This window comes from Lupinus angustifolius, chromosome LG15 (genome assembly GCF_001865875.1).
Source record: "Lupinus angustifolius cultivar Tanjil chromosome LG15, LupAngTanjil_v1.0, whole genome shotgun sequence".
NCBI classification, from domain to species: Eukaryota; Viridiplantae; Streptophyta; class Magnoliopsida; order Fabales; family Fabaceae; genus Lupinus; species Lupinus angustifolius.
Genome location: NC_032023.1, coordinates 18010064 through 18021756, shown reverse-complemented (window position 1 = coordinate 18021756; position 11693 = coordinate 18010064). Strand labels below are relative to the sequence as shown.

Sequence of the window (11693 nt, the reverse complement as noted above, 5' to 3'; positions counted from 1 at the left end):
GCTGTAATGTGCTTGGTTTCTCTCATGAAGACCTCTCTTGAATGAAGGTCTTCGGGGTTCTCCCCAGTTTTCAATCTGGGGTTCTCTCTGAGCTTTCCTATTTTTTTCATGCCCCATCTAGTAATTCTTTAGTGTTATAAATTTTTTTATTTCTTTTTTAACACATGATGAACCCAAAATCTGTGAAGTTTGAATGGAGATCTTCTGTCCCAATTTGTCCCCATTTATATCCTGGATAAATTGAAATGTATCATTCAATTAAATATTAGGGGTGGCAATATGGATCAGCCCGGTCCGGCCGACCCTTATTGTTAAAAGGGCTCAAAATGCCAGCCCGCCCCATATTTGGCAGGGCTGGCGGGCTGTCCCGTTTTTTTTTTCAAAACACACATGAAAGCTTTTAGACAAAAATAAATAATTCTAACAATTCATAAATGTCTTTTAAAACAATAAAAAACAAACAAAAGACACAATCTCATAATAACATATTGCATTGGTACAAAACTTGTAAATTCTAAACAATAAACTACCATAGGCTTAAACTTTTAGACTCTCAGTTATCCAAAATTTTAAAAAGTATATAAGAATCAGAACTATTATATTATAAATCAATCACAATAATATATATATATATATATATATATATATATTACTCAATTTAATTTGAATTCGACAACATTAAAAATATAAATTGAAACTCGGTCGAATTCAATTAATTTTCCAAAATGAATCAAAATCATTAGTTCTATTTGAGTTTCCAATATTCCATTTCAATTAATTAAATGTTTAAATTTGATTCAAACACCCCTAATTGTCAATGAAACTTCACCTTTATCTCATAACAAGTACAATAATTGGATAAGAGTGAAGATAATAGATAACTACATAATGAGATATTAAATGTTCATTTTACAAAGAGAAAGAAGAATTATATGCTTAAGCATCCAAACATAAGTTAAAATTGTAAAAGTTTAATCTTAATTGCAATGAGCAACATGATATACAAATGAACTTTAATCTTAATGTTGGCCCGCCGGGCCAGCCCGGCCCGACCTTCCATGGCCCGTCTAAAAAACGGGCTTCCAAAACGGGTTGAATACGGGCTTTTGGGCTAAAACCATCAACCTGGCCCGCTAAAAACACCTATCTGAACGAGCTGGCCCGTCGGGCTAAGCCCATTTGCCATCCCTATTAAATATAAATTTATTGAGACAAAGGATATATGTTAGTGAAAGAACTAGAAAAATAGAACTACACAGATGTAGTAACATACAATACTAAACAAATAGAAAACAAAACCATAATTGCCGAACTTGGACGAGTTCATCGGATCAAACAACCACCAGTGAAGGTTAAGTGACTAAGTAAGTTGTGACTAAGTAAGTTGTGACTGAGTTTCCAATCACCACATTCAGTTTCTTGCAACAGTAAGTGCGGGTCGAACGAGGATGTCCGAAATATTGTTGGCAAAAAGTCATGGCAAATGAGATTTAGGTTAGACTTCTCACCAATAATGGAGAGGAGAGTGTGTATTTTTTTTTCTTTTAGTTTAAAGCTAAAAATGTCTTTTAACCAGTGTTGTTAGAACCGGACCAGACCGGACGGTCCGACCGCTGACCGGACTTGAAAACGGCTCTGGTTTACCGTCTTAACTGAATGAGAGTTAGACCGCTTTGAACCGGAAAAAATTCGTTCCGACCATGTCAAACCCGGTTAAACCGGATTAACCCGGGAAGTAAACCGGACGGCTCACTTAAAAATAAAAAAAAATGGGACAATGTTCTAATGTTTTGTTTTACTACGGTCCAAAAAAAGATAAACATATATTATTCCAATATAATTATACATAATTATTAATTATATACAAAATCACCTGGTCAGACCGGACGATTTACCGTTTAAACCGGTTAAACCTAATACGGGACCTCTGCTGGTTTGACGTCCGGCTCGGATTTCACAACACTGCTTTTAACTATAAATGAATAGAATACAGGTGTTATTGTATGTATTGTTTTCTTTATCATTTTATGGTACTTTCTTCTCCATTAAAGGTTACCATACATACTATATTGGTTGTGGCTGATGCAAAAGATTCCAAAGTTCACCAGATAGCTTTTCGCAATGCTTTCTTACGGATTGCAAATGTGCATCTTTGGCGCTAGTATATGATGATCACTTCCTTATTTCAATCAGATAATAATTGTGGCTCTATTGACCGTTTTAAGCTTTATCTTCGTATCAGTGTTGTGATAATCGGACGGGCGATCCAACTGCTGACCGGACTTGAAAACGGCTCTGATTTCTAGTTTTAACTAAATGAGTGTTGGACCACTTTGACCGGACGGTTCACTTAAATTTTTTAAAATATAAAACACTACTCTAATGTTTTGTTTTACTTCGATCCAAAAAAATGGAAAAATGTTATTTCAATATAATTACACATAAATATTAATTATATAAACTTTTGTATTTATATATAGCTATATATTTATATATGAAAATGATAAATCATATATGAAATCACCCGGTCTGATCGGACAATTTAACCATTTAAATCGGTTAAACCTAATACGAGACATCTCCCGGTTTAATGTCCGGCTCGGGTTTCACTTCATACATGTTTCTTTATATATATATATATATATATATATATATATATATTAAGGTGTTCAGATCCATACCAATCCAACAATAAAACTGAAAACCGATCTAAAATAGACCGAAATTGAAAAAACCGAATGCATTTGGATCGTGTTAGACTTATTTTTTAAAGACCAATTGGTCTGGTCTGGATTTTGGTTTCACTTCTTGGATCCAGACCGGACCAAAATAATATGTAAAGTTTAAGTGTGTAATACTTTTAAGTGTCTTCCAAACTTATTCTTAAGTCCCAACTCCAAAAATGTATCTATATTTTATTTGTTATATTCTATAACACATACTTATATATATGTTGCTATGTTTTTTGATACACTTTTTCTTAGAAATTAAATCAATCTCACAACCAAATAAAGAGGATTCAAGTGTTATTCTGATTAGGTGCTTTATTATCAATTTTATTGCTGTGAAAGTATTATTGTTATTAATCATCGGTGAAACATCATAACTGTTAAAATTATGTTGCAAGTGCTCATATTATTGTTATTGATATCTTGTTATTTTGTTGTCTTGTTATTATTGATATCTTGTTATTTTGTTGTCTTGTTATTATTGATATTTTGTTGTTACTATTTTTTCTTTTATTATTACTAGTATGTACAGACACTTCGTGTCTGCCGGTCAATATTACATGGTACTACGTATTCAATTTTTAGAATTACAATGTATTTGTTATAATTTTTATGTATTTATGATAATGTGAAAGATATAGTTAATTAATGTGTTGGTGATGTTTATTTATGATTACATGGTCTTTTTGTAAAAATTAAATAATGTGAAGGGCAAAATAGGAAATAGAAATTACACAATGGTGGAAGTTACACAATGTTTTGCCTTTATATATAGTATAGATTGTCTTACTATTTATTAGTATTTTATGATGTTGTTTACTTATAATATAGTTGCACACATTTTAATGTTGTTAAACACTATTTTCATTGTTGTTTTATGCTTAATATTTAGTCTTTTTTTATGAGTTTTGAATGTAAGTGCAATTTAAATATTTTATAAAAATAAGAAAACCGATCCAAACTGGACCGAAATCGCATATTATATTTGGATCGGATTGGATCAGACATCTTAATATAAATAGATCAGACTGGTCCAGACCGCATGTTAATTACGTGTTTGGATCGGATCATCTTTTGTCTAAAAACTGATCCAAATGGACCGCGAAACATCCCTAATATATATATATATATATATATATATATATGAAAGATTTGGGAAATTAAAGTATCTTCTCAAATAGAGATTGCTCTCACTCACGTGAATTTATTTATGTCAAAGAAAATCTGTATGAGATATTATCCTTGAAACTGGGTTCTATGGTGTTAGACCAATATATAGTCCTCTTGAAGAAACTTCCACTCTTAAATGCGTCATATTTTTGCAGAATATTCTGATATATCACTCAAATGTTGGAATCGGGTAATTGAAGAAATCAATTAAGGGTGGTTTTGTTACATTAAGTGTTCAGTATTCCCTTCCCCAAATTTGTGGAGCCGTTGTCCCAAAAAGTGTGCAGGAGTGTTGCTCTTTTTTTTCATTGGTTACAAAAGCACCCAATAGGATTTGTTCCTGATATTCTTGTTAGTGTTACATGATCCACGGTATATCATGAAAAAAATTACATGTAAAGTTTTCTGTCTGCATTGATATATGTGGGGCAATGCATCATTACCAAACTAGAACAGAGCCCATTTGAACACGTATCTCATCGACTTATCTGCACGGTTACGTATAAAGTTGGAAAACAGTGTAATAGATTTTTTTCTCATAATATTATTCCCTATTTATATGTTAATAATTATTATTTTTAAATAAATATTCTATAGGTGAAAGATAAATAATGTAATAACTATATAAAAAATGATATATATACATATTAAACTCAAAATAAAATATAAATAAATATATTATGTTTTCGAGAAATAATGGATATGTATATGGACACCCCATAATTGATGTTTGATCAGGATGATATATGTAAAGTGTAAACGGGATTTTCTTCTTTCTGACTACAATTTACACACTGTATTGTTTGGATGAGAAATAAAGGAAAGAAAAAGAGATGTTTTTTCTAGAAATAAAATGTATATTTATGTACCAATATATATGGAAAAGATATTTATTCATAAAATTCAATTAAAAAACCATCTATACTACTTATAAAGGGAAAATCCAAAATAACCATCTACTATGGTGTAATTTGTGGTTCTCCCTATTTTGCCCTTACTATTTTCTAATTTTTACAAAAAAATTATATATAACCTAATGTTCCTATTCACCTGATATATGCTCATATTATTTGGTTAATTATTTTTTATTTTTAGATTGTGACTATTAGTCTTTAATGTAGATCATTACACCAATCAAATAAATTCAACTGTAGATTACAAATATTTAACACAAAATATTATATTTGACATTTATAACATACAAAGTATATATTATAAATGATAGGAAAACGGGTTGACAGACACGATAGTGGCTGCCAACACGCTAATTTCAATATAATAAAAACTTACAACCTTTTCTTTTCACTAACCCCCACACCACATCCTTTGAAGAACCACATAACCCACTCCCTCGCAACCCTTCTTCAACCTTACGGGTTGTTAAATATATTTTAGTTATTAGTAAATGGTAGTCTTGTCTTTTTGTATTTTCCTAACTTCCTATATGTATTGATCCTTTGGCCTTATCTCCATTATTAATTCTATATTGCATTTCTCCTCTCCCTTCTCTCTTCTTCTTCTCCTCTCCCTTCTCTCTTCATATGCAGCTGATCTAACACCAGTTACCATGTATAGTTATTTGCATCTCGTCAATCATTTTTTTGTCTCGACTTTGTTTTTGAATTTATAGTAGAGTTGAGTCACGCTCACCTCTACTTTATTGTATCCTTTTATATGATTATTTCAAGAAGCTATGTATTTCCCTCTCTCATTAAAATAATATTTTTATGCTGCTTTTATTCTAAAAAAAAGTAATCCAAACATTTATACTATATCCTTAAAAATTAATTAACTAAAATTCTAGTTTTTATAAATAAACGCAGACCAAATACACGTACTATTATGATTTGGCCGACACAATGAAATGCCTTTACTATAATGGCAGTTACTAATATGTTGGCTGTTTAAAATTTTGCCTAGACCTGGGTCCCAAGTGACCCTAGAGATTGAAATTTATACACAGCCAAAAAATGAAACATACCCTACAATCATGCATTAGAAACAGGAAGAACTTGAAGCACCTCTGCTTCTGGTGGGAGCAAGTTTTTCTTCATTTTCTTGGCTTGTTTTGTCTCACCATAAAAGTATGTTGCAAAGCCCCAAAGGGAGAGAATCAGAGCAACACCCTTTTCTGCATTAAATTTTTCTTTGAAGAATATAACTGCTAAGATTTCTGTTACAGGTAAAATTGCAGCAATTATAACACCGGACAATAAAGATGTGGCACAGAAAACGACCCCTATTCCTCCCAAAAGAAGACACTGAGACAGTACAGCTATTGTCACCAGCACAATGCCGTAAACAACAGCCCCGTGTTCGAATTGCCTGGCTTCGCTCGAGATTAACTGCGAAAGAAGACATCAAAAACTCAACAATTGTTTTCAAAATAAGTTTCAATTGAATATTTGTAAGTAATAAATTAAAAGGTCTATGAATACCTATCAAATATAAATCAATTAGGGGAGAGTTTAATTAGATGTCTTGTGTTTGAGTCCCTAGGAATCTAATTGCTTTTGGTAGAAAGTGCTTTACATCCATAAAAATCAAACTCGACTCAAGCAGGATTATAGTTTAGACTAAAATAACTCAAAATGTTTGGATGATCACATATCATAAGCTAATAACTTATTAGCTAGGGACTCTACATTTTCTTCTTATCCCGGTTCATTTTTTCTAAAATGAGAATATGTTATCCTTAATCCTAATTTATATAACAATTATTTTGGATTTAAGTACTAGATATATAATCCAAAAATAACATATTATATATTTGAGTTGTTATTATTAAGTCTATATTTTTACAGTCAATTTTATATTAATGACAAATTTTATTAAGTTTATTTAATTTGAAATCAATAATTAAGTAAATCATAAAGCTTGGATTAGTGTAAAAGAGAAATGGAATTTTGACATCCCACTTGAGGAAATCACACAGGACACAATACATATCCCCAACTTTTCTTTCTTTTTTGAAGTGATGAAAAGAGAGGAAATTATATAAATAGATGTACAAATTTATAAAAACATGCTCAATGAACACTAATCATATGTTTCAAAAAAGATCGTGTTACTATGCTTCTAGTGAATTAAATTCCAATAAATAATAATAATTGTTCATATATTTTTAATAATACATTCCTTTTAAATTGGATGGAAAGACAAGACACTAAATTGAACACATGATATTTATTTGTGCTTCAACATATAAGTTATAACGTCTCATTCGAAAAGCATGTAGTAATTTCAAGGAAGAGACTAACCTTAAAGTCATTGTTTACTATCATTCCGATGATGCTAAACAAAGAAGCAGACGTGCACATAACGAACTGAACCTCCAAGACGAGTGTATAACTGATAGTTTGCTTGACCTTTTTGTACGCCAATTCCACCACAGGAAAAAGAAACCCATCCAACACTGCAACCAATACTGTTATAATAAATCCCACCAAATATTTTTTACTGGTTTCACCAGAAGGACGATCCCCACTTGAATGCAGAGCCAAAATTCCCGCTGCAACAGTCAGCAAAACGATGGTGTTTACAGAATAAACCCTAAACTTCTGCTTTACTAAGAGGAATGAGAAGAGCGCGTTGAAGACTAGTTGAGTAGCTAAAATTAGAGAAGAAGTTGTTACGGGAAGCCGAGACACGCCGAAAGCAAAGAAAAAAGTGCTGAGGCCGGTGATGAGACCAATAACAAGAGAGGCGAAAAATAAAGGTGGCTCGATAAGAACCATCTTTATTTTTGCGCTTTGATTGGCGGCGGCGCTGCGACGGCGGCGGATGTAGGAAATGAAAAGAGGAATTAGAATGATTGGGAAGCCACCGGATTCAAGGAAGCTACATAGCCAAACACGGTGGCCGCCATGGAGGAAGTAGAGCCGTATCATGATTGGGCCACCGGAAGTGCCTATGGCTAACATGGTGCAACTTATTATGAGAAGAATTCTCTTCATGGTTTTCTCTTGTTCTGCTTCCGTTACTTCTGCCATGGCTTGTTTTACTCAGTTAGCTACAATTCTCTGAATTATATAGGTGCTTGGTACCTAATAATTCTCCTCTGCGTTAATGTATACAACAGTCTTAGTTTCTTAGGAATATATATTGAATTGATTTCTAGGGAAGCTGACATAATAAGTTAGCTACTACTTATGCCATTTATTGACAGCAAATTATTGGAGGCAATAATTGTCATCCCCATTTACTGAATACAACAGTATTAAAATATCTTGAAATATATCATAGATTAATTCAATATTCATATTTTATCACACCATAAAATTAACGTTGTATAGCGGACACACATAGAAAGGTTTTAAAATGTCTTGAAATATATATTTATCTATGCACCTAAAAAATATGGAATATACATAATTATAATGATAATAGGTGCTTTAAAGGAATTGTTTAATGCAACAAATATAAACAAAGGTTGTTCTATTTAGTAAGTTTTCAGCTCTATCCGGATTCATGCCTTTGACGTGGGGTCTTTATTGATGAATATTTAAAATAGAATATTTTCTAATATAATGAGATAAATTATTTCACTAGCCACTAAAATTATGATATATATTTTATTTAATCATTTTCTATAAAATTATTTCTGAAACTAAATAAAATAGTATATATATCCTATTTTTACTGGTTGAAGAAGATAAGTTATCTCTGATATAAAGAGATACTTTATTCTTCTTCAGAAGTTCTGATTACCTAACCTTGTAAACTTAAGGAATCCAACGCACAAGAAAAAGTTAAATAAAAAACATAGGAAATAGGAAATGTTCATCGATTTTGTAATATTTTTATTATTATTTATTGATTCCTTAAAGCATGTTCACACTTTGATAGATAAGATCCTAACTGTATATCCAAAACAGTGGAAATAAAAGGTTTACAATATTTAGGAAAAGAAAGTTAAAAAGCAAAAGCACGGTTCTTTTCTTCTAAAAATAAGATAAAGACAGTATAAACCTTGGAAAAAGATAATTAGTGCAACACCATTTTTGTGAAACGGCAAACGGCAAACGGAAAAAGATAAAATAAGTTTGATATTGCGTTCCAATGCTTCAGTTTCTTTTTTGAGTGCCCACTTACATCGATTCCATCCTAATATTGGTTATCTATGTATGCTTCGTATTCCTTTCTCGTCCATGAAAAGTTTGTGAAGGGATAGGTTCAGAAGGCTTTAATTATGGGAAGACGTATGTTCACAAAAGCAATCATAGGACTAGTTAGGATCGCTTTCGTCTATAAAATAATTTGGGAAACCAATAAGATGTTCAGTTAAAATAAAATAAAATAAAAATAAATAAAAACTATTCCAATGTTCTGATCTATTAAAAAAGGAAAAAATATAATTATTTATTTATATATATATATATATCATTATTTGTTGGATAATTTAATTAAATCCAATAAATATTATATGAGATCTGTTCTAATTTAATGTCAAAATTAGATTCCATAACAGTGAACAAAAGTATATATTGATGAGAAAATATATATAATTAAAGCATTTTATTCTAACAAACTTTTAAGTAAAATTATTAATTATTAATTCTTGATATGAAGGAAATTTTACATGTGAGTGTATGCTTTTTCAATTGTTTTTGAATGAAGGCTAGGTTGGTTTTTTTACAAGTTTCATATTTTAAGAAGATTTTATTTAATTGTTATTTTGAGATAATATTGATTATTTCCTTATTAATTATAATTTTATGACCATTATCCCGTAGAGAGGGAAATATAATAATAGAGCATGCGTGCTAAACTTGCCCATGTTGGCTCATGGATGGAATGGGCACAGGAGGGCACGGGTAGTAGCTACCCGCTACCCGTTTCAAAATAGAAAAGTAATACCCGTACCCCACCATATCCGTATGGATACCCGCGTGCGGGTATTTGCGGATATTTCTGCGTACTCGCGGGTTTCTTCTATTATAAATAAATTTTTAAATTGTTACTTCTACTGTGTTCCAAATAAGATAAACTTAATTATTTTTGTACCTTTTGATTGAATATTTGACAAAAATGCTAAATTTATTAGTGTTTTCTAGTTGTGTGATTTTTTGTTCTCATTTCTTTAACAAAGAGTATATATTTTCTTTGTAAAACATGTGTGTTTCTACACGTGTAATAATATTTGTAGGGCGTTTCATCACCAAACTCAATAAAATATGTAAACAAAGTAAAATGAAAAAATGTACATAGTGTAATAAATGTTAGAATAAGGTATTTTTTTATTTTAATTAAATATAATATATTAATCATATAAATAACGGGTACCCGCGAGTACGGATACCATAATACCCATACCTGCCCGTATGTACTACGAGTATTTTTAAAAACTCATTTCTAATACCCGCGGGTACCCGTTTGTGACCCGTACCCGTGCCCGTACGGGTTTTACTCACGGGTACCCACGGGTACGGATTTTTTGCCATCCCTAGCTCATACAACCAAGAATTAGATACTTGGCTAATCAGAATCTCTTATTTAATCGGTCATGCACTAAAATTGGCATGAACTAGTTTGACTTGACCCGTTTAAAAATAAAATTGGTGAGTCAATTGTTCGGTCATTATTTTAATAAAACATTAAAACGATATTATTTTGAGATAGGGAAATATGTGTTTGCAATTTATTTGTAATTATATTTGTCACTCTTATAATAATGTTGGTTTTTAGCTTTAAATTTATTTATTTTTGTGATAATTTGTTGTATTAAAACTTTTATTATTTTGGTGTTTAACCAATCATTTGTGTAAAGATAATATTTTTAAATTTTGAATATAAAATTATCAATCAATGTTTGTTGGTTTGCTTGCAAAACCAGAAGAAGAAAAAGAAAGTAAAGCAGAACAGAAGCAAGGAGAAGAGGAAGATGAGTTTGCAGAGAAGAATTGAGTGAAGGAAAAGTGATACAAGGAAGAGAAGAGGATGAATATTGAATAGAGGAGATTGGAGGTGAGTGAACTATATTAATCTTTCATTACAAAAAGCATTACTTCAATTACAAGCTACCTTTCCTTTTATAGCACACTCTAACTAACTGAACTTTCTGCATTTAGAAAGTTCCTAACTATATTACCTAACTAAACTGAATTACAAATATAGGCTAGTTACAACACTCCTACTTAATTCAGTTTAATCATTCAATCTTTACAACACCAATCTTCAACCTTAGCTTTTCAAATCTCTCTTTCTTCAATGGCTTGGTGAAGATGTCAGCAAGCTGTTCTTCACTTCTGCAGAACACCATTCTTAGCTTTCCCTTGCTTACTTGATCTCGTAGGAAGTGAAATCGTGTCTCAATGTGTTTACTACGACCATGTGCCACTGGATTCTTAGCCAAATGTATGGCTGATTTATTATCAACCATTAAAATCGTGCCATCACCTTCTTCTTTCAGTTTTAGTTCCAGCAACAGTGTGTCCAACCAGAGACTTTGGCAAGCAGCCATACATGCTGCTATATACTCAGCTTCACACGAGGAGAGGGCAACCACATCTTGCTTCTTTGAACACCATGAGATTGGTGAATTCCCAAGCATAAACAGATACCCTGTTATGCTTTTTCTGTCAAGCTTGTCTCCACACCAATCTGCATCACTAAAGCCAATTACATCATAGCTTGGATTGCTGAGATGATTTGGTAGTAGCAGACCAAAATCTATAGTGCCTTTGATGTATCTAAACAGTCTTTTGGCAGCTAGGAGGTGCTCTCTGGTTGGTGCCTCCATGAACCTGCTAATTAAACCAACAACATACACAATGTCAGGCCTTGTGTTGCAGA

At 31.7% G+C, this 11693-nt stretch overlaps 1 protein-coding gene across 1 annotated transcript; it reads right to left on the bottom strand.

Moving 5' to 3' along the window:
* Positions 5764-8015, bottom strand: LOC109328768 (purine permease 1-like). Its single transcript, XM_019562379.1, has 2 exons — positions 7160-8015; positions 5764-6244 (listed from the first exon to the last, which is right to left on the bottom strand). The coding sequence occupies exons 1-2, from the start codon at positions 7889-7891 to the stop codon at positions 5888-5890; spliced, it is 1089 nt and encodes a 362-aa protein (XP_019417924.1). The 5' UTR covers positions 7892-8015; the 3' UTR covers positions 5764-5887.

Excerpts from the sequence above, each read along its gene's own strand:
- LOC109328768 (XM_019562379.1), bottom strand. The coding sequence starts at position 7,891 with ATGGCAGAAGTAACGGAAGCAGAACAAGAGAAAACCATGAAGAGAATT. Across the intron at positions 6,245-7,159 it reads TAGTAAACAATGACTTTAAG|TTAATCTCGAGCGAAGCCAG; the intron begins GTTAGTCTCTTC and ends CTTCTTTCGCAG.